The 24681-nt window shown below is 36.6% G+C and overlaps 1 protein-coding gene across 8 annotated transcripts in view; it reads right to left on the minus strand.

Moving 5' to 3' along the window:
* The window catches only part of ELAPOR2 (endosome-lysosome associated apoptosis and autophagy regulator family member 2), a 156887-nt gene that overhangs the window by 23165 nt on the left and 109041 nt on the right, over positions 1 to 24681 (minus strand). For all 8 annotated transcript variants that reach the window (XR_011502766.1, XR_011502765.1, XM_070507528.1 and 5 more), the window contains 10 exons: positions 20790 to 20970; positions 19194 to 19322; positions 15304 to 15394; positions 14519 to 14621; positions 11437 to 11574; positions 9408 to 9671; positions 8493 to 8666; positions 6250 to 6439; positions 4854 to 4950; positions 4188 to 4289 (listed from right to left, as the gene is read on the minus strand). Coding sequence is in view for 6 of the 8 variants with exons in the window: in XM_070507528.1 (XP_070363629.1) it covers positions 4188 to 4289; positions 4854 to 4950; positions 6250 to 6439; positions 8493 to 8666; positions 9408 to 9671; positions 11437 to 11574; positions 14519 to 14621; positions 15304 to 15394; positions 19194 to 19322; positions 20790 to 20970 (1469 nt within the window). In the remaining 2 variants the exon portion in view is untranslated. The remainder of the gene's footprint in view (positions 1 to 4187; positions 4290 to 4853; positions 4951 to 6249; positions 6440 to 8492; positions 8667 to 9407; positions 9672 to 11436; positions 11575 to 14518; positions 14622 to 15303; positions 15395 to 19193; positions 19323 to 20789; positions 20971 to 24681) is intronic.

Below are 24681 nucleotides of genomic sequence, written 5' to 3' on the forward strand. Positions count from 1 at the left end.
ACAGCTCTTCCCCTGCGCTACAAAGAGAGCACTACACCAGCACCCAAGAGAACTGATGGCTTTGATGGAGACACTCCAAACAGGGCCCGGAACAAACTCCGGCATATTCGCCCTCTGAACACTATCAAGGCAGCAGCGTGAAGCATCCCTTCTGTGGATACAGCATCTCAGAGCCCAGGTTTATAAGGAAGAGCAATTCGGATTTTGAAGGAGGTTTTGGCAAAACAGTTTTAGACTGATCTATAAACTATCCAAGCAATTAAATATAGTCATAAGTTAAGAGAGAGAGAGAAAAGAGAGAATGATTGATGATTTTCCTCTAACTCATAACATTAATAAAGAAGACTCTGTTTGAGGAGTAATGACTCACTTTTAAGAAGGCACTAATAACTTCCAGATCAGTTGCATTACTCCTTGGATAAACAAGATTATTTGCCTCTTTGCTTAGTGTGCATCTTTGCAAATCTTTGCCTATGAGGAATTGGAGGGAAAAAGATGGCAAGATGAAGGGCCAGCCCAGTGGCACAGTAGTTAAGGTCGCAGGCTCCACTTTGGCGGCCCAGGTCTGGCAGGTTTGGATACTGGGTACAGACCTACATACTGCTCGTCAAGCCATGCTGTGGTGGCATTCCGCATACAAAAGTAGAGGACAATTGGCACAGACGTAAGCTCAGGGACAATCTTCCTCACACATACACAAAAAAAAAGGCAAGATGAAAACATGACGGCAAGAACAGAATAGACACAGGAAATCATTCCATCTTGACTGTGCTACTCCATTGCTATGCAGCTGGGTCCTCAGCGCTTCTTACTGTGTAAAGCAAATGGGTCTGCCTCAGGGATCTCTAATGTGCTATGCCATCTCCATTATCAGAGTAAAAGTGGTTCCCCCTGCCCATTTTCTAATGCAGCTTTTTTATAACATTTTCACTAACAGAAATTTCTCATGTTTTTGTAAGAGCACATTGGTTTTTCTTGGGGGGTTTTTTTTGGTGAGGAAGATTGTCCCTGAGCTAACATCTGTGCCAATCTTCCTCTATTTTTTGTATGTAGGACACCACCACAGCATGGCTTAATGAGCAGTGCATAGGTCTGTGCCCAGGATCTGAACCTGCAAACTCTGGGCCACCGAAGCAAAGTGTGTGAACTTAACCGCTATGCCACGGGGCCGACCCCCTGAAAGAGCTCTCTGGACATGATGGTTAGGTCTAAATTTTTCCAAATGAAAGCAGAACCTTCAATTCCTCTAACTACCTAGGATTGTGATTAGCGGTTTGGGAAGCCTTTCAGGCAGAGGCTGGGAGGGGATCTATCTAGGGTATTAGTGATCTATTGTGGTAGCAATTTATCCTCTGGCCAAGGTGCAAACTTCACCAGATAATCTCAAAAGTCCACTCCAGCTCTCAGATTTCATCTGCCACAGACATCATGCTGTTAAGTTTTTATCTAAAATGTCTCACACCCTCCAGACATTTTATGGAATTAGAAACCAACTGTGTTTGCCAGACAAAACAGACAGGTGGAGTTTCCAATTGCAGACTAGTAGGCAGCCCGGATGCTTTGCTGCTCCCTCTAAATTTCACATGAGATACACAGAAAACACATATTTTCCCTTTTCTCCTGTCCCATTCACTTTCTGTTAAGATAGTCTCATTTTCCCAGGGCCAGGAGTCTTGTGACTTTTTCCCAGGTCACCAAGATACAGAGTCCCAAACAACATTACTACTACTGAAGTCACCTTTGCCTGGTTGCCCAAGATTCTCAGCCAAGAGAGGAGAATTCCTGGAAGTAGCATCTTTTCTGAACTCCCAAAGGCTCTCTTGTGAGACCTCTTGGTCAGCATATGAAACGTCTCAAGGCAAGTGCATGGTTAGCACCTTCCTCTCTCTCCCAGAGAATTAAAGCTCCAAAAAAAATGCAAAGTAAGTCCTCTTCAGAAGTAGCGCAAGAAACCTGGCTCTGTTAACATTTCTATACTGTTAGTAGGAAATCTTTATTCAGTCCTATAGCTAAAAAAATTCTAATTATTTCAGGCCAAGCTGCTGTTTTTCATGTTGTGATCCTAGAGCTCCCCCTTGTGGCCTTATGGGAAATTGAGTCAAGAAAGAACAAGGCCTGCACATTTAGGCTGTGAGGTTCCAGCAATTCCCTAATGCAGTGGTCCTCAAACTTCAGTGTGCATCATAATTATAAATAAAATTGTATCTAAATATGGGTGAAGGATTCCACCTTGTAGACCATGCCATTTTAAATTAGCTTTTCAGAAAACTAAAACGCAGAACAATGTTGGAGAATCTGTCTCAGAAAAAAACAAGCCAAATCTCCAAAATGTTGGTTAAGACTAATGGTTCTCAAATTTTAATATGCTCCAGAATTGTCTTTGTGTTTTTAATAAAATTCCTGTGCTCAACACTCAGAGATTCTTTCGGTTTTAGGGAAGGCTCAGAAATCTATTTTAAAATTGACACTCCAAGGTGTTCTGCCGCCGATGATCTTGAGAAACCCTGGCAAGGACAGTTAAGTTCCCTAAACAGAAAAAAAAGTGCTAGAGGTCACAGGAGAAACTTAACTTATCCTCTCCTCCAAGGAAAAACTCAGTTTCTAGATGTCATCATTTAACATCATGAGACTATTTTTTTTGTTACATTAAAACATCAGAACCCAACTTGGGAGAGTTAGAGTGATACGTTTTCTAAAGGACAGACCTAATCTTTAGTAACATTATCTGCTTGAGTCAGAAACCTGGCAGCAGCTTTGGAAGCCATCAAGGTAGGCTCCTAGAGGCTAGACCCTGAGAGGTTATCTGCAAGGTCCAAAAAATGACCTCTGATGTGCTACAGTAAACAGAAGAAGCATCTGAACTCAAGGCTCTTTTATGGGATATGGGAGAATGATGAAGAAATCTTTGAACACACCTTCTGTAAAGAAAGTGTGGTTTGCTGCCTTGACTCCAGCTTCAATGCTGGCATAGGGATCCTTCACCATGCTACGCCTGTGAGCATCAGACTCCCTCTGTGTCTTTCACCGATATCTATTACCTTTTATTATGTACTCCTCTCATCACATTCTTCTCTCACCTTGAAAAGGTGAAAAGAAAAATTAATTCGTAAATATATGAAAACCAGAGAAACATAGTTGGTAGAGGTTAATAGTAGTGTGCCTTTATGCCCCTAATAAGCCCACAATACCATGTTACCACTGTAACTATTTTTAAGAAGCCCAAGAAGGTGAAGCATTGCTTAGACCACTGATTCCCAATCCTGATATCACATAAGCAGGGTAGTTTAAAATCTCTCAAGGGTTGTTGTGAAACTCATTTTCTTTTTAAAAATATATACTTTTGCTACCTTGATGGAAAAAAATCTGCAAACCATACTGTGATTTAAAAGTACCTTAACCCTAAAAAGCCTGGAAATAAATTATCTATATACAAAACAATGAATAACTGTGAAAAATAAAAATCATCAGACATTTAAGTGTCACTCATGCCATGAAAGCAGGCTTTATTTAAGTTGATAGTTCTCTTAGTCTATGAAATCACTTACTTTCTCCTAGTGTTCCCACCCAATGTGGCCTGTATTAATCAGATCTGGCCTGTGGAGAGCTGTTGCCTCAATGCCAATAAATTAGATGAATTGTATTATGTATATTCTACAGGTCAAACTCTACCTTAGTGAGCCTGCCACCATTAATCAGAAAACTGAAGAGCTGGAAATGGATTGTACAAATTATCTACCCTGGCCCACATCCACTTACAGAAAAAGAAACTGTAACTCAGAGGTTATATCACTTACTCTAGATCACCAAGATAGTTAATTATTAAAGAACTACAATCTAGGAAAGTTCCTAATCCAGCTCTCAAGGAACTTAAGCCTAAACAGTAAGAATAAATACAAGGATACAAACAGTATAATTAAGTATTACTTAAGTAATTTTCAAGAGAATTAGACACTCAGGCAAACAGGACGAGAATACGTCATTGAGGAGCTTGGGAAGTACTAAGATTGGGCATGGACCTATTCCTCTTGAAAGGCACTCAGCACAACCCTACAACAAAAACCGACATATTCTTTTCTCTTTCTGCTTTACATCCCTAGAGAATATGTTTTAAAACAGTCAGATTCTGGAGAGTTTTGCTTCCTCATAATAAGTACAAATGTGGAATAATCATCTAGAGATAAGAATACCTGGGGACTGAAAGCACTCCTGCTCCTGGTTTAGCAGGATTACATCTGATTTTCACAGCGGTTGATCGGCCATTAACACAGGAGGTTGTAGTTGTAGAAGACCTGTTGTAAGGCAAATGTCGTTTTACAAAACAGCCATGACACAGATGACAAAGACAAAACATCCTGTGTATGATTACTTCCACACTCTACAAGCAAATGAAAAATAAAAATGTATCAGAGTTCACTAATTTAGAATTTTAATACAAACTGAACTCATTTACTTTCACTGTCTGTGAAAAGTTGATTGTTTTCCCAGGTAAAATGATAAGCTATCACCGAGGTATTCAATAAAGCTGTTGTAATTATAATCAAAATTATTATTAAAAAAGGTTTTAAGGAATAGAGGTCATATCTACTTAGAATGATGTTTTGATGTGTGAATTACAAAAAGAAATCACTGCTTAGACAATGAAGTAGAGTCTCTTTACTGCCTAATTTAAAAGATTATATGAGATAAATTACATAATGCTTTCAAAATAGTCCATGTTTCCCACTTTTTACTAAGTCTTTCATTTAGGAACCACTTACTGATTATCTATTAAGTGTAAGCCACTACGATAGGCACCCTGAAGTGACATTCTTTTGATTAAAAAAATAGTCAAGGAAAGCAGTATCTTCACTTACTTATAAAAGAAATGCACATCTGGTATTTGGCTAGGTGGAACTGGGAACATATCTTCTTTTATATTAATATTCTGCAATGTGGTTTCAACTGTCACTCCTAGATGACAATAAAAAAGAAACTATTAAGCAATATGGGAAAATTAGGTTTATTTAGTCTCTGTATATCGGAATAGAAAATAACTTTACTTTGATGCTGTCATTTTCCCAGAAATATTTTATTAAATTAATGCATTCATGGTAACAGTAAGAACCTTTCCAAAGTCTCCAGAATTAAAAAAAAGATTCTATTTGCTAGCTTTGTAATTTTTAAGTCACTTTCACTTCCCTGATTCTTATGCTCTGAATCTGCAAAATGTACGCAATAATTTAGGTGATCTTCTAAAGCCCATCCAAGTTTTAACATTTCAACAATCTACTATTAAAATTCTCATTCTTCTGATGAGTTTTGTCAAGTGAGCTGGGCTATTTTGCTAATACAGATTTTCATTCGCATTCAGTACAGCCATACTTGACAAAACAAAAATTTTTGTGCCCAAATAATTTCCTGAAAATAACTCCAAAATTTGTTTAATCTAGAAGTAAGTAATCTAAAAGTAAGGCATTTTTCCCATCTCTTGTAGGCAAAATGATGGCAGAGCCAAAATGCAAGCAATAACAGTAATCTTGGCTTCTGACATCTAGCTCTGATGCTGAGCACAAGCTCAGTAACTGACCTTGGTGCTGAAAATTAAAGCTAAGTTCCTCTAGAGTCTATAGCAATGGTTCTCAAATCTGGCTGCACAATAGAATCACCTAAGAAGCTTGTTAAATTGTTAGACAGTTATATGCCTTGTTAGATTCCTAATCCCCATCCTAGAGGCTGTAATGAACTTTATCCCTAAGAATCACTAAACAGGGAACTGAGTTCTTCTTAAAACTTCCCTATACCTTCCAGATCACAGAGACAGAAAGGGCAGGTGGGGAATAAAATTTAGCACATTCACCCTTGCTACTTGTCACCAGCTTACTTCTGGTATGAGAAAAGATCATGAAAACTGGTGGCAGATATTATGATTTAGGTTTATATTATGTTTGTTTACTGTTCTTCTTTTGTTTATAGTTTTGGTTTTTAAAATTATTCTGTCTCTTAAACTCCTAGAAAATCTGACGAAAGGCACAGACTTTCAGGAAAGTTCTTATCACGTATGAGTTAATACACAAATTCAGAAGATTCTTGTCCTGAGATTGATCAATAGACCTCACTTGCAGGGGCTTTTTAACCGTGTTACAAAGTGATGATTTAGAATTACCTGTGAGCCTTAATCATCTATGGTAAACACCAATGCAATGGCAAGTTACCAGTACCATAATTTTAGAATAAATATATGTATGCATATAGGAACCAACTGAAGCTTACCTAAAAATGTATCTGCCAGAATGATGGACTGTGATGATAAGGCTGCTCGGAAACCTTTACTTTCAGAAGGAATAATAGTTGACTGGCATACATATGCTCCCACCAAGCCTGTGTAATCATCTGACCCTGCCACCATTTCCTTTACTGTGAAGTCAGTTATATTGTTGGCACAGAGAGCCATCTTCTTCCCCTAGGAAAACAAAGTCATAAAGAGGTTTTATTGAAGAATCAGTTGCTAAACTGCATCTCAGACAGCTAACAACTCTAGGAGAGCAGTGGCTCTCTCCTCGCCACAGAGATTCTGATTTAATTGATCTGGTGTGGGGCCCAGGCACAAGTACTCTTTAAAAGCTCTGAGGCAATACCAATATTCAACTAGGGTTGAGAGTCACTGAAGTTATAATGAATATAGTAATTCAAAGCTGCACCACTCCTCCAACTATAAGCATCATGTGTGCTGGATGAAAGCCACCTAACTCAAGGAAATAAAAGTCATCTACAAAACCGTCAATTCATAGGATAACACTGCATACACAAAGGCCAGAAAACTTCTGGTGAAGGTTTTAATGCCAAGAAAAAAGACTTGCTCTCCCTTCTCCTTTATAGGCCTATGTGGGGCAGAAAGGTAATGTGAAGGCTGAAGAAGAAAGCGTAAAAGCCATATTGCAGCAAAATCCTAGGACAACATCTAAATTCTCAACAGTTGGTCGCTACAAGTGTATTTAAACATCTACTGTTATATTTAATGATGCGTATCTGCTTACCTGCACAGTAAGTTGACGGGAATACAGAGGTTTATTTTTTAATCATTTGTAAGATATAATTTATAAAAATTGGAAGATCATTTAACTATAGGATGTTTAAATATACTATAGTCCCACTGCAAAGGGACTACAGCTTGCTTAATAATTTCTGTGAAGAAATATATAAAGGAAAATAGGAACACCATTTTATTGGTCTTAAATGTAGGGTGTGCACAGATGGACATAAAGAAAAGAATACAGATTTCTCTTTCTTAATGCAGCTAGCAATCCTAACCTATAAAATTTTCTCCCTCCACCAAGCCTTCTCACCGCAATACAGGTGTAATATATTTTTACTAAGCTTAAATTAAATCGTTGAAGCCAGAAAAGATAGAAACAATGAAAAAGATCAGAGAGCAACTGAGGAAAGAAAAAGGAAAAAAGACAATAAAAGGAAATAAACAAGAATATAAAGGAAAGAAAGAGGGAGAAGACAGAAGAGAAGAGAATATTGAAGAATAGACAGTGGTAACACAGAAATGAGATTGAGAAGAAGTGTGATATATAATGGAATTACTCTTATTCACTGCCTTACACAGGATTTAACATAACAGATATTTAATATATATTTATTTATTGAGTGAACCGAGTGAGTAACCAATAGAGTGTCAAATCACCTATGTAAAATCAGGACAAGACAAATGTCATACCATGTAAAATCTATAGATCTTTTTGTTTGAAAACTTCTGTGGTCATCAGATTTCTTTTGATTTCCTTTGCAAAAAGTTTGGCACAACATGTCATATGGTACACCATTAGAGATACTATGGAGTTAATATGGAAAGAGACATGGAAGAAATGCCTTAGTATATTTTTGCTTTGTTAATGGTATGTATGTATACATACTTCCCAACCTCATATGCCCACAAAAACATTGAACATATAGTTCTGTAACTCTCTTCATTACCAGTATTACTTAAGGTTCTGCTTCTTCCCATACGAAATAGAATCCTCTTATTATTTATTAGCAGAGCCTACCTGATGAACTGACATTTGTCCCCTGCTTACCTCCTTTTTATTTTTGGACAAACTTCCTCTTGGAAGTCATTTTCTTTTTAAAACACAAAATCAACAGCATAAATAAGAGTAAAAACTTTATCAAACCATAACTGCCTGCCTAAAAAATAGGTAGGATTGACAAATCTGATCCAGTTTTACAAAAATAAAAGATCCTCAAAGCACTTACACCGTAACTCCAAGCTTTGGGGTTCAACTGATTGGATAAGTGCTTTGATGGACTGAGAACCAGACAAGGTTGCTCCCGGTGAAGAAAAATGCCAACATGCAAGGAGGCAACAGAGGACTGAAGCTTTCAAAGCTCAGCTTCTGACATTTGGTTGTTAGTTTCCATAGCGATTTTATTGGTCCATCAACACAGAAAATATCAACTCAATCAGAGTTGAAACATAGCTCCATCTCACCTTGACAGCCAGCACTCACCTCATGCCCACACAAACTGATATTGAAGAAATGGAAGTATTTTGTTCCTTTGGAGGTAAAGCTGGGACCATTCATTAACGACCCCACGCTGCTGAGGTTGCTGAAGTCATAGTGCAAACTCTGATTTTCTTTTTCATGGTGGAAAAAGCAGTCACTATAGCAAACTGAGTGGTCCTTTGATTAAAAACATAAAAAAAAATATATATATATATATATATATATATACACACACACACAGAGAGCAGGAAACAAAGTATTAGCAGCTATGAAAAATGTATTTCAAAAAAGCTCTAGGTTTAAAACCTATTTCAGTAATTTTGTCTTGGTTATAATATATTTTACCATATTAATATAGAGAATTTCTAAACGCTAACCAGATTTTCCTGGGCAAAATTCAGAAGATTTAGAATTTTTTTAAAGTAAGAGTAAAGTTATTCTAAGGTTAGTTTCTTGTAGAAAGGTATTTTAACAAATAGCTAAAAGTCCCTGTTATGCCACTTTAAACAGACAACAAAATAATTTTCTCCTTCACCCATAACATAGCATCAACTTTTGCCCTTAAAATTTTTTAAGATATGCCTGCTGCTCTCCATATACTCCTACAGCCAACCTACAGAGGGGGTTTACTTGCTCCACCTTAACAGAATATGCAAGAAATCAATTTTAGTACTTTTGGAAAGCATCTTATTTAGGTGTTTTTCTTAATATTTTATGTCCCCAGCAACTAGCACTTTCATGGCACATATTAAGTGCGCAATAAATACATGAAGAGAGAAAACAAGAAAAGAAATGAAAAAGTCATTTATAAATATAACTAGCAACTTTACAGCTCCTGCAGACACATTAAAGAGAACTTTTGAGTTTCTCTATTAAAATGTGCTTTCCTGGGGGTGACTAAAGTACAGACTCACTCACCTGAGTGCTTCTACTCCCAGGCCCACATGGAATACAAGCCTCCTTGCCATAGACCTGATGTATGGACAGGTAGGTGTCAGGTGGACACTCCTCACACTGGTTGGTTTCTTTCTCAATGTAGTGGCCTGGGGGGCAGGGGACACACGATGAGCCCGACTGTTCAGAACCGAGGGCACAGGCACGGCATGAGGACGCCACCCCATCAACTGCATTAGTGGCAGTGATAGAATAAATCTTCACCATGTCATTGATGAACCGTCTATTCTAAAAAGAAAGCAGAAAGTAATGACTTCTGCCTTGGGACTTAGTTGTACAACCAGATTGTTTCATATTGATATCACCAAAATAACTAAGCAGAGCATTCCAGGCTAACAGTTTATAACTGACAATGGATTAATATTATTCCTTTTTGGTTCTTTTTTTCTCAAAAAATCTTAAATCTTAACACTAGAAGCTAGTTTCCACAGTAATTGAGTTCCAGGTGTTTTGCCACAATCACCATGAGATATGTCAGAATTGGTACAACTCAGGCATATTTATAAACTTTACATCTGGAAAAACAGGTATGGTTTAATAGAGGAGCAACTTTATCTATCATCATTGTTTACTGAGATATGAGCCTAAATGCAATGATACAATAGGCTGTTTGCAGCATGGAAAAGCCTTGGACTAGTGATCAGAAAGTCTTGGAGTTCTACTCTTAGAGCTCTTGTCCTCACCTATACACTGTGTAATATTGATGAAATCACACCACTCCTTTGGGCATTCCTCTCCCTCTTTAGTACTTTCCCTAACCAGTGTACTCTGATTTCTACTGAAAGGATGCAAAACAGAGAGCAAAAACCAGGGTCTTCCTATACTTTTCCTTCTTATGACACTGAGTCAACTAAAGTCTAGTTTTCATCAAGCAGAAGGCATCACTGTATCAGTACAGAGCAGCATCACCCTGGACTACCTAATGCTTTTCGTCTAGGGAAGAGACAAAAGAGGTAGGATTCCACAGCATGTTCATGCCCCACATGATGGTAATCTCAACACTCATAAAAAACAATTGGAATCAAGAAAAATCTGGGGAGTGGGCTCCCCAGTAAAAGCCTGAACAGGAAAGAGAAAATCCTCTACATTTGCCACCAAAGCTTTAAAAGCAGCTTCTGAACAAGTGGTTTACCTTGTTTTCACCTTGGGAAGGTCACGTCTATGGAGATCCACAAAAATAACAGTCCTGCTACTATTGAAACATACAATGGAATTTACTTAAGGGAGGAATAAGGTCTAGTCTAGCAAGGAAAGTAAGAGAGAGTAAATAATTCTGTATGTTAACCCAATCATGTGCATGTGTACATACACAACATCCTGTCTGCAAAAGGAGACATTACTGTAATGATCTGGACAAATGTCAGATCATTCAGACAAAGAGAAAGAAACTCACTAGCCTTCTCAAAGTCTCAGAAAGCTTTAAAAGTAAGTCTTTAAATACAGTAAATACAAAATTAGATTTTCTTTCTCTTAAGCTTTCAGCAACTACATTTGTTCAAAGTGTAGAACAATTCAGATACATTGTTTTATTCCATTTCATACCTTCTTGCTGTCAAAAAACAAACAAAAAAAATACCATTTTTAGACTCATCCACTCCATAACCAAATGACTGATTCCACATCAATAAAAAGCTAAGTCTTTTCCTCCAGTAGATTTGAGTGATAACTTTGTATGAATCCCCACTGGGGATTCATTTTTATGTTTAACATCATTTTTACATTTAAAAAAAAAAAAAAAAAGAAGGGGCTGACCCCGTGGCCGAGTGGTTAAGTTCGCGCGCTCCGCTGCAGGCGGCCCAGTGTTTCGTTGGTTGGAATCCTGGGCGCGGACATGGCACCGCACATCAGACCATGCTGCGGCAGCGTCCCACATGCCACAACTAGAAGAACCCACAACGAAGAATACACAACTATGTACCGGGGGGCTTTGGGAAGAAAAAGGAAAAAATAAAATCTTTAAAAAAAAAAAAAAAGAAAAGTGCTTGGAACTTACATCTTGACCCTGATTAGTTCTCTGGAATGCCCACGTAAATGTAAATGTTGCATTCTTGAAGATGACATGGGTGTAAGCTTGTTTTTCTTTGGTGCCACCCCATGATTCCACCACGTTAGTACTTTTTCTATTAATATCCTAAAACATAGAAGAAATACATACCAAAAATCAGAAACTCAGTGTTAACATACATTACAAATACGTGTTTGTATTTACAGTAAACCCTATAGGATTTGTGAATATTTATGTATAGACCATGTAATCCTAAAGCTCTCAAAACTTCCCTTCAAGTCTACACAAGCACTCACTAGCTTAGTAATTACAATATATCAATCACATTGTCAATATAACCTGAAAGAGGTCTCAAATGTTTAAGGGAGTTTTTAGGGGGAGTAGAGTGTGTGTGTTACTCTAGCTTAGCAAATATACTTAGAAGGGGAAACAATTTCTCAAACTTCTCACAGTAAATTTCTAGGATCCTCATAGAATAGCAAGGCTTTCTATTTGCATCTTTCCTTGAAAGATTCTGATAAGTAGCTCTTGCACAGGAATTCTAAGCTCCCCCTGAATTACACTTGCAACTTCCAGGCTTCCCCAAGTACAGATTAACAAGAATGTTATTTGTTCATGAAACATCTTTTGCTTACACTTGAATTCCAAAAGGATTAACTTATGTATTTTATTTCTGCTATCTTTAGCTAAATTCACTATTTAGACTATTATACAAATGTCTGACATTCTAACCAATATGCTGTCATTAACATGGTTAGATACCAAACATAATGTCAACCAAATAATACAATACACATATAAGTTATTTGAAATGAAAACCAAGGTTAAACCTGAATTTTCTAATTAGTCTTCCCTGCAGAAACCATATAGAGGACTGAGGAATTTGGATGGGTTTCTGTTAGTTATCTGGTTGATAACAAGTTAACAAGATGGTGGCAAGAGCTCAAGATATGTTTCTCCTATGACATAGGAGTCAAACATTATAAAGTGATCAAATATGCTATAAGATGTGTCTTAAGTTCATGCCACAGATAGGAATAACAGCATGTCCTTGTCATACATTACAGAATCCCCCATATTATCAAACAACCAAATCATCATATGTGTCACTTTCTAAAAGGAGCTCATAATATACAGTTAGTGCTTTGTTAAACGCCATCTTTCTGGATGTTTATTCCAATAATAAATGGACTTTATTGCATTACTGCAAGTAACACCACCTTACATTTGTAAAATACTACATGATTTTGAAGGTATTTTTATATGCTACTTAACTGATATCTCAAAAAAATCCTATGAGGAGACCAAATCACACACAGAGGAAATAAAACTAATAGATTCTGCTATAAGCTAAAAACTCTAAGAGTGATTTACCAAAACAAATATCTGTGATCCCTACCCTCAGGAATGCTTGGTCAAGTGAGAAAGACAAAAACATAAATACATTCACATAATTAAAATAGAGTTTTTCTCAAGGGTTTTAGGAGCACCCTGGAGAGAGCGGTTAACTTTACTGAAAGAAATAAGAAAAAGCTTCCCAGAAAAGGTGAAGTTTGAGCTGCCCTTGAAGTATGAATGGAGTTCACCAGACAAAAGAGCAAAAGGAAGAATGTCATTTTAGCTTAGAGTGTCAAGGCATGAGACACGAAAAAGTACAGGACGTTTCACTAACAAATTCAGGGTGTCTAAAGAGTGGTAAGTAGTAAGTAGGTTTGCAAAGTCTGGGCAGAGAGTACAAAAAGCCATACAGATCCCATGCTAAGGAATTTTAAGTGTATTCACGGGCGATTGGGTCTCAAACTTCAGTGTGTATCAGAACCACCATCCAGGCGTGCTAAAATACAGATTGCTGGGCCCCATCTCCAGAGTCTCATTAAGACTAGAATGGGGCTCAGAAATTTTCATCTTTAGAAAGTTCTCAGATGATGTTGATGATGCTGGTCCAAGGACCACACTTTAAGAACCACTGCCGTAGGCAATAAGCAGCCACTGAGGGTAAGGGGGTAGATTTTTTTGTGGATGCCTCTACCATTGTTTTTCTGTTTACAAAGATAATTTGGACAGTAGTATGAATGAAAGAATGGAGATAAGAAGAACAGATAGGAGACTACTGTTGAGAGATAATGAGTCTGAACTTCAGCAATGGCACTGAATGTGAAGAAGAATTAACAGATTAAAGAAATAAGGAGGCAGAGCTGGGAGAACTGAAGACATTGTTTATTTGTGGTGTAATACATGGATGTATTGATGATTATTCATGATCTTATTTTACTACCACAAAGTCCATTTTTCACCACAACAAAATAATCTGCCTTCATTTAAGCTATTAGTAATCACGAATAAATATTTAAATCTCCATATATCTTGTATATCATGGAGGAAACTGTTTATGGACTATTAACTAGCTACTAAAGGATCGTTGGGAAAAAACGAATCATGTCTATGAAGTCACTACTTAAGCAGAATGCTAAATTCTTATCCAACAATCTTCTAATACCCACATGAAGTCTTAGTAAATTCAGTATTGCTATGCTTCTCAAGCTAAGAGTTGACATTTATAGGACAAATAAAAAAATGTGCAAGAAAGAAATTGGCAAAATTATGACATGAACATAGTAAAGTTCTGTCTGCATTTATTAAGTTTAACAAGGAAGTTTTCTTTCTTCCCAGTGTTCTACACCTCCATTATCTTCCTGCCCTCACTTATTAATACATATTTTCATACTAAGACATGTTTTTCCTTCCTGATAGTTTGAATTGCTGAATGGTTATTAGGGGAGAATTTTCATTCTGCTGGTGGCATATTGTTCTGAAGGAATTTTCTAACAGATCAATATTCCCTGGCTTCTGTCAGTCACCCAGGTCCCCACACGCAGTCCTCCCCACTCGGAATTAATGCCTTCTTTGTGGGCTTCATTGCACAATTCTTAGTGACTTCTTCCAACATTTTTAAATGTTTTTGGAAGGCCTTAATAATAGGAAGAAAAATTGGATTCTTATCCCAAATTGCATGAATAAATTCACACTTGAAGGAGAATGCTAAGCCTTTGAAAGCCACTCTTTCACTTACCACCATGAAGTACAAAACACAGTCAGCTGAACAGAGGGTCTCAAAGACAAATGTTATTCTTCCCAGTTCAGACCCCATGGCTCCAGTCATAGATGTTGGTGGTCTAGTTGACAGATTAAAATTGCAATATTTATAGTATGTTCTAAATACAATCTGGAACAGACTTGTTACTTTTTCCATTAAGCTGAGAGCCATGCTCTTCTCTTCCCCTAATCTACTGCTCCCCCCAAACACAACTCTCCCCTCGCTCACTCTCTACATGGCTGTGGCCTTAGGTCTAATATAGCGTCTACACAACCATGGTAATATGCTTGAATCTCCTGACATAAACAGTACCAACCATCCTAAAGCAAGAGGAAGACTCCTTCTGGGAAATTTCAACATAAGGAACTAAAGCAAAACAGGATTAAACAATTTGTAACATACTACTTCACAGATAAAACTGGGAGAAAAATAAATATATAAACCAAAAGATATTCCTGCAAACAACTTGTACTAAGACCTCTTTATTAAGCATCCAAGCATCAGGGTTATTGTAACATTTGGATTAGAATATTGTTAAAAACTTTTAGCTTCATTTAAGTAACAATTAATAACTACAGTTTCTCAATCACTGATTCTATAGATATTCTTAAGTGTAACTCATTATGCAACAACAGCTTGTCCTTTGCTAAGTACATCACAATATTCATATATTTCAGAAAAGCAGTCCTACTTCATTTATTTCTATAGGGAAACAGGCATGATGATTCTTATAGAAGGGAATCAGAATTGGATTTCCTTACTTAAATCCCGGGATATGCAAGTTTAAGATGAGGTAATCATTGTCAGAACCTCCAGCTCCACTCTGGATATGGTCTCCGGCCACCTCCCAACCTGGAAATGGTAAAAAGTCATCTTTATTGGTAAAAATTCCATTAATAATTGCCAACAATCTTTTTAAATTAGGTAAGGAAAAAAAAGTAAAGAAAGGACCATTAGGGGCTGGCCCCGTGGCCGAGGGGTTAAGTTCCTGCACTCCATTTCAGTGGCCCGGGGTTTCACCAGTTCAGATCCTGGGCGTAGACATGGTACCGCTCATCAGGCCATGCTGATGCAGTGTCCCACATGCCACAACTAGAAGGACCCACAACTAAAATATACAACTATGTACTGGGGGGGATTTGGGGTGCGAAAGCAGGAAAAAAAATAGAAGATTGGCAACAGTTGTTAGCCCAGGTGCCAATCTTTAAAAAAAAAAAGAAAAAAAAGGACCATTATGTTCAAAGTTAGAAATACTTCCACAAAACTTCCCTATTTTTAAACTGCAATTGCAAATCGCACACAGAGGTAGACTCCCAGATACCAACAAGGACGTTCTATACAATTTCCCAGGAAGAATCAAATAATACATATTTGCATAAAAGCTATTTAATGGGAAAACTAACAGCAGTTTTCTCAATGAGGCATAATTATTTTAACTAAAACAGATGGTCTTTATCTATTCTAATATATTGAGTTGGAAAATCCTAGTCTTCAGGTAACCAATGGGAAACAGAAACTTCAATTATTTAATGAATAAGATTTGGGGTCTGGAGTTCTTTCTTATAGTTTGATATGTTATTGTTCCCTAATTTAACTCCTGTTCTGTATTCATTCACATATTTATTCACCCAACTGGCATTTACTGAGTGCCAAGAACCATGATATGTACTAGGGATAGAAAGACAAGACTGGGCCCATCTTCTTTAAATAAGGTTAAAAAAAAACAAAGCTCAATTGAGGAGTTAGTAGACCACGAGAGAGACCCATGCTAACAAGTGCCAGCAGTCCAGGGTGATGGAGCTGCGCACAGAAGGCGGTGGGAGGTCTGTCCTCTGCACAGAAACAATCAATGGACCACAGGCTGAAATGCCACATCCCATGCACACCATCATGTACTTGTTTTTAGAAATCATATTTATATTTACTATGAAATTTTGAAAGCTACAGAAAAATTTAAAGAAGAAAAGTAAAATTACTTATCATCTCATCACCCAGAAAAAAACCACTGTTAACATTTTGAGGTGTTTTTTCCCACTATCTTTTGATGTACACATGTTTTTACATCATTGAGATTTTATTGATAAATTTTGTATCATGGTTTTATAAATTAACATCATTGCATAAGCATTTTTATGTATAAATACTTCAATAATACGTTAATGACTGAATTCATAGTTTATCGTGTAGATAGTTATGATACATTTCAAAAATTCACTAAATCACTCACTCTATAGGACGTACCTCCTGTTGACCACACATCCATTTTAACAATTTGGATTGTTTTTACCTTTTAGCTAGCATAAATGATAATATAATGAAGATATTTTTGGTTAATCTTTTCTGTATTTTTCTAGAAGAGAATCCCAGTAAAAAAAAATATTGGGTCAAATAAACATACTTTTAAACCAATATTTTCTGCTGTTATTCTGATTTTGAAAGTGTGTGTCCATGAAGAATATTTTTAAATATAGTAAACTAAATGAAAAAGATGAAGTAATTCATACTTTCCAGGAACCTACCGCTCCCAATTTCAATCTTCTTCCAGTGCACACTTTTTTCAATATACCTTAGATTTTACTGCATAATCTACTTTATTTTCTGATTTTTTCATTTAGCATTGTCTTCTGATTTTTCCAGTTATCATTATTTCAAAAATATTTCTCCATTAAAAATCATTTCTCCATCTAATTTTAATGATTTAACAATATGTTGTATTTTTATAATAATTTTATTTAATCATATCTCCTTCAATATTTAGTTTGTTTTTTCCTTTTTTTTCCCCCTTTTTCTTTTTGAGGAGCATCAGCCCTGAGCTAACATCTGCTGCCAATCCTCTTTTTGCTGAGGAAGACTGGCCCTGAGCTAACATCCCTGCCCATCTTCCTGTACTTTATACATGGGACGCCTGCCACAGCATGGCTTGCCAAGCACTTGTGCACAGACCTACACCGGGATGCAAACCAGCGAACTCCGGGCCACCAAAGCAAAACATGCAAACTTAACTGCTGTGCCACTGGGCTGGCCCGTTTTTTCCTATCTTTTACTCTTATAAACAACACTAAAATTTACATATTTGTGCATGATTTTTTTCTTCACATCGCAACATTTCCTTGGTATACATTCCCAGAAGTGGAATTATGGGTTGGAGAACGGGAACATTCAAAATTCTTGAAACAGTGGCAAACTGTTTTCCATATGGCTGCCATTTTTAATGCTTGCATAACATTTCATCTGGTCACTATAGCATAACTTTCATAAACATTCTATTGCTGGATATTCAGACTATTTCAACTTTTGTTATTATAGATAATGCTCAATGAACATCTTCATGAATAAACAGCAACTTTTTTAAATAGTAAAAACTTATATTATAGCCTCTAAGTAAAGGAGTAAGCATGTGGATAAATCAAATATTGTCATGAGAGGTAGATGAAGAGTAAGTTCCCTAAAAGATCAAATAAAAGTTCCAGATAATCTTTCCTAGACAGTGAATACACCCCCCCCCCACACACACACACACACACAAATGTATTGATGCTTTCATAGAGTCATTCAACACCCTGGCCTTCCCAGTCTTATTTTTCCCATAGGTCTTAACTTCCTCAACTTAGAATTCAATCACTGGATCTTTTAGGAACATAAACTCTCATGGTCAGGTAAAAACTATTTATTTTTTCTTCTTCTCCCTTAAGATAATTTCCTAGAAGTGAGATTATTGGTCAATAAAGAGGAATATTTCATGATGTTTTATATATATTAAGGCTTGTCTTCCCCTCTTTCACTCATCTGTCTAATTAACATTATTCAAGGACCTGCTATTTGTCAATCTCTGTGTTCATGTGTACACCTCACTTCCTACATCCAAAATCTGTTTACTTTGGATAGGTACTGGTTTAAAACAGATGAAATTAAAAAGCATCGGGTTTTTTTCACAATAATCAAATATAATATGGAGAACAAGTGAGCTGATAAAAATCGCTAAAAAGTTGATAAAAATAAAGGATGCATTTTGGTGTAAAACCCTAATATTTATAACACCTACTCCCAGTGTCAAGTTTAGAAATACATAGATATTGTCATTCATTCAAACAACAAATATTGCAGAACAACTAAGTGCTAGGTTCTCTAAACACTTAAAATATTAGAACAAAAAAATTCAGCAACCATCCTATAGATCCCTGCCACATTTTCAAGTTTTCAGTAAGTGGGGTTCACATATAATTTGTAAACACACTCACAGATTTCACAGGCAAGGGGAGTCAGAGATGATTTAACTTCTCACCACAGCTCAGCGCTGAGCCAAACTAATCCAGCAGAAATGCTATCACACTACTCTTCAAAATGGCAAACCACATGTATTTCCTTACCTCCCTTGGAATCTATCCCAGAATTTATATCCATAAATGGTGACCCTCAATATCTACTTCAAAACTGACTTCAAAAACATGCAAAATAGTTATATTGTATCTTATAGGAAATTCATCTGGCTGTGACACCACATTTACTATTTTCAAGTGAGGGCTGGAAGACAGGCAAGTAGCCTAATGACAAGATTGAAGTCCTCCATACCCATGTTTAGTATGTTTTTAAAGAGCTGAGTCCGAGAGTCTCTGCTGCCAAAATGCATCTCGTGGGCCGATTCTGAACTCACCGTTCATTCCGTCACACTTTGAGTTTCCGACATTGAAGCAGGACGTTTTCATGTTGCCAGGAAGGACATTCCACCATTTATATTCAAACCCAAGTGCAGGCTCCGTTCCTGCTGGACACTGTCTACATTCTACAGGAGACAAGCAGGCGCACAATTGCAGTTGAACTGTATCTAGACAACTCCCTCTTTCTCTGTTCCAAGCACTACCAAACTTTAATGGGCAGAGAGGGAAGTGGGAAGGAAAGATACGGGACCACCAATTCCACTAAGAATTAATAACTTTTTCAAAAGCAATCTGAGAAGAAAAATAATTCTAGATGTACTATACACATATACACTTGACTAATATCAATAAAGAAAAGCATAAATATAAAATCTTTTAAAATAATTGTTTTCCCTTCATTTCTGGGAGAAACTGCCAATACTGAATTACCCTCCACAAGAAGGTAATTTTGAAACAAGTTCTATTACGTGTGATCTTAGAATCACTTCCCTCCACCTCACAAATAAGGAAATATTTCACCCTTCCTAGTGGTTATTAAACTTAACAGAATATTATACTATTTAATTACAGACTGATTACTTGAAATTAAAATATTGGTTATGTTGAAAAATTATGCTGGAAGTTGAGGGGTTTGGAAAGAGTTCAGTTTGTAAATAAACCTAATTTAAACTAATGACTGCAACACTGAAATGAAAGGGTCTTTTTCAGCCATTTTTTAATGCACCCAGGACACTTCACATTATCACATCAGTAAGAGAAGCAGGAGGGAGAGAAACGTTCATTGAGCAAACACTTCCTGGTACCAAAGTACTGCAGGAGACAGTACTTTTACATAACCTGCTCAATAATAATGAGCTAGATATTACTGCCCACAATTTTACAGATGAGAAAATTGAAGTTCAAAAGGTAAAGTTGCTTGGATAAATCGCACTATTGGCAGTCTGCAGGATGTGGATTTAAACCCAAGTCAATTTGACATTCAAATCTTTTTCATGTTTGCTCGCTCTCTCTCTCTCGGACTCTGGATATTAAGTATACAGCAAGATATCTGCAACTAAAGTGCATTGTAATCTTTGTCTACTAAAATTAAAACAAATTTTGTAACCACTTTCAATATTATTTGGTAAATACTAAAATTTTCCTAAATATACACTTTGAAACATTCTACTTTGGGATTATTTTAATTGCTACATGATCAAAGTGAGTGATTTTCACTATTATTATAGCACAAAATAAGATTTATTATTCCAAGGTTGAAACAGAAGTTACAGTTTATGCTTGCATCAACATGTGCATACACACACTGGAAAAGGGGTGCTTAATATGGTAGAATTTTCTTAATATCCAAATGCAAAAATGCATCCCATTAAGAGGATGCTACATAAAATGCCAATAAAAAGCTATCTTCATGATATGATAAATAAGCCACTGCAGTCTTACAATTCCACTATCATATTTCTCAAGTCTTCTTCAGCCTCTAAGAAAATATGTTTTAAAGAATTCTTCCATAAAAACAATTTAGAACAAGGTCACAGTAGTACAACAAGATTACTTTGCTAAAGGTCCAATTCTTGGGCCACTTGATATCATACCTTTTGTTCCATCTGAAAACATTCCAGGAGGGCAGGGATGACAAGAAGATGATCCATTGTTATAAAATCCAGGGTTGCAAGGTGGACAATCCTTCTTCTCTCCAGAAGGGGGCAACCTAATAGCATCTGTGAGATCCTCCCGGCAGATTTTGGGCTCTATCCACTTATACATCACCTGGGTCTGCCAAAAAAAAAAAAAAAAAAACGCTCACAAGTCATATAAGATGCTCTATTTGCTTTAAACTTTCAACAACAAAAATGTTAAACTGACAGCCTAGGAAAAGTCTAAATAGTGACAGAAGAAAAGGGCCAGCTGAAGAGAATCGAAAACCTTAGTAACAAAATGAGAAAAAAAGAAAAAAAAACTTTGGTAGGGAAATGACGGTTACTTCCAAATGTTTTTACCCTAAGCAACAGGCAGCTTTACCTCATACACAGCATGTTCTTCATCATGAAATTCCTCTTTAAAATACAAATAACACGATTACAGCCATTACTCTTCTAGCCACCCATTCACTTTATCCCATAACCAACGTGTAAGTTTCTATGCAGAGACTTTTTTCCTTTTGAGGCCTCACTACTCTCTTCCTTTCTCTCACCCACAGCACATATCACCATGCTTTGATCACAGAAAAAAAGGTTTATTTTTTTTAAGGAATATATCTACTTTCACATTTCAATCCTATTATTACATACATTTTCAACCCTATCATTACATACATACATATGGTAGTTGTTCTAAAGTCTTTTCCAATAACCTGAGGTTAGACCAGGAGAGCTGTAGCTAAAATATTACTAATTCTAGGCCCTGTTGCATGTGTTCCTAACGTCATGATTAAGACAGCCTCTACCTTCAAGAAGAGAAGTCTTTTAAACTTTATCCTTTCATTCTCTCTCACACATGCATACACTGTAACACAAAACAAAATATAAGAAAATAGCTATAATTCAGCCAAACTCAGAAATTATGATTATGAAATTATTCTCATTTTAAAACCAGAAACACTAAATGGGTTAGCCATTTAAAAACAAAATTTATATGCTCAGTGAAAAAATTAAAATGTATTCTAAATGCAAAGAGAAAAATAAATCAATTCTTTCATAACTTAATATAGTTTTTAAAAAGAGACAAAAAGTTTCCTTCATTAGACATATAATCTGCTAAAAGTATTCTTTCTCCTTCGAAACAACTTCCACAATAATAAGTCTAATACTGAAGCCAGAAAACCAAAATTAAAGGCAATTCTCTAATGCTATTTCCAATTAATAGTAAATCATAAAGAGTATGCCCTTTAGGCCACTCAATTTTATTCTCAAGTATTCTCATAGGGAAGAGTAAATTACCTTATCTGAAGAAGGATGCTTAAGAAAATGATCTAAAAGGTAGATGTTTCAACAGAACTATAAATAACGTTTTTTCTTTTTACAACTTTCTCTTCATTTATTTTATGGCCTACGTCATGATAGAGTTTAAACAGCCACTTCACCCATCTGCTTCTCCTAACATCTGTAAAATGATGGCTGTTCCTGCTGGAGCTTCTAGACAGCTGAAAAAATAAATTAGATTCTATATCCATAAGGGGCTCTCAACTCGTCTGAGAAAGGCAATATAAAAGTCAGGGAATCTAAGCAAATGAAACATCATTATAGTTGGGGGATTCACTTTTTAAAATTCTGGCTTAACAAGTACAGAAAACAAATTTCCAGTCCTAGTCAATTTACAAACTTGCTGATTTATTTTCACGTTAGTTAAAATTGCATCAAGTTATGTGTGAACTAGTGCATTGCTGGGAATAGTTGGTTCCCACATGGGAGTGGGTGCGGTGCTGAGGCTGAGCACTGAGGACTGACCCTGGGGGCACCGTGGAATCTTCTCCATCACTTTGGGAGGTCAGTACTGTTATCCTCAAGTTTATAAACGAGGAAGCTCTGGATTAGAGCTGCTAAACAACTTGTCCCAAAGTCACACACAACTAGTAAACAGTAAAGTAGCACTAGTCAAGGAGAATCAGTTTGTAAAGGTAAAAATAATAAAATATGCAAATATATTTTTCACAAGTCAACAACCACATGATTTTCAATCCAAGCACAGTAAATGTTTAAAAATCAGAAAATGTGCAGCATCTTCAAACATTTAGAAATCAGATTTCAAATGCTCTGTGGTAAAAGTTTTGTTTAAAAGCCTCTTGCTTCACATGGCAGACTGATTCTGTGTCTCTCTTTCTAATGGGGACAGATGCTTTCAAGTCTGGCTGACTGGGGAAAGATAATAATTAATATTAATGATACTTAGCACCAGATGGCTCATAGAGCAGGTGAAAAGCCATCAATCAATTTATTCTTTGGCAAGTTGAGATAAAATTAGGAAATGTTTTATGAAACCAAAACCCTAATAGAGCAAAATTTACCAGACTGCCATTAAGATTACAGAAAATTCATAGTCTCCATATATATTTATATTAAGCATGAATAAAATACACTTTCAAGAAATACATGGAGGTATCAGTTGGAAGCTGGTTCTCATATCAAAACAAAATTCAAGACTGGAGAACTAAAATTTAGACAAATTTTGAAATTGGATTTGTCCATGGTTGCCTGCTTTCTTCCTTCAAATGTCCCTGCACAAATGCACCAAAGCTTTGTAGACTGGTTGGACTCATCAGACCTACACTGCACGTGCTTTGAAAGGGTCTACCAACTGCCACTTCAACCTCACTGCCTTGTGCTGCATGACGTTCCAGCTCAGATGTCCCAGCCAGGCAGGCTATTGCTTGCCTCCCTGCCTCTCCCAAACCTTGACCCTTTCCAGTTGCAAGCCACTGGGCACGCATCATTTGTCTCTCTTGGAACTACCCACACCATTCTGCCAACTTGTTTCTGACGTCTCCCTCAAAGTCACGCTCAACATCCACATCTGCTCCAAGCACGTCCTCAGCCCACCCATCTACATATCAGCATTCACTTGGATTCCTTTCCGCAAAGCCTCTGCTGTCTTCTCTTTTCCATTGTGGTTATCCCTTCGTCCCCTTTCTAAATGCTTAAAAGCCTGGGTCCTCTTCCTTTACGTGGAAGACACAGGAGGATTTAACATTATACTGGAGGTTCCAGCCAAGGGTTTAGGAAAGAAAATGTTCTAAAATTAGTTTGGGGTGAAAATACTAAAAACGTTAAGTTGGCACTTTAAATGGATGCATTGTATGGTATAAGAATTTTTGTCTCAATAAAGCTGTTTTTTTAAAAAATATATTTTAAAGAAGACGTGTGAAATTTTCATTTTAAACAAATTCAGAAATCCATAGTGGCTGAGAAATGCCATGTTGTTTTCCCATCATCTTAATTAAGAAACATGGGCTCCAAGTATATTTGATTTGCTTAAATTCTATAGGAAGATAGGCAGATCTAAAACCCATATCCCTTTATACCCTATTTTTTAATATTCCCTATATCTTACTCCTGCCATATAACTTAGAAGTACTGTGTTACAGACAGTGAAGATTTGGAATAATTTATAATACTGAAGTTCATTAAAGGGTAAAGAAAGTACTAGATAATCTGATACCAAAACACTAGCAAACCTCCTATGATCCATCACTTTGCTAGACTCAGAGATGAAAGCACTGCCTGATCAAATGTCTCCTCTCAAGAAGGCTCCCTCTGAAACATTCTTCCCTCTTGGCACTCTTCTAGCCTGGGCAGGAAATGTCCTATTTGACAAAACATGCTGTTCCAGAGTTGGGCGGCACTGCTTGTTAAAGCATCATTACATACCACTGGAATTTACCTTCTGTAAATGCACCTGATAGTCCAAATTTTGCCTTATGGAATAACAAAGAAAAATCTATTTCTTCTTTTCTAAGACTTCCCTTAAAATGCTTAAATTTACTATTTAGGA

Source organism: Equus asinus, chromosome 1, assembly GCF_041296235.1.
Source record: "Equus asinus isolate D_3611 breed Donkey chromosome 1, EquAss-T2T_v2, whole genome shotgun sequence".
NCBI classification, from domain to species: domain Eukaryota; kingdom Metazoa; phylum Chordata; class Mammalia; order Perissodactyla; family Equidae; genus Equus; species Equus asinus.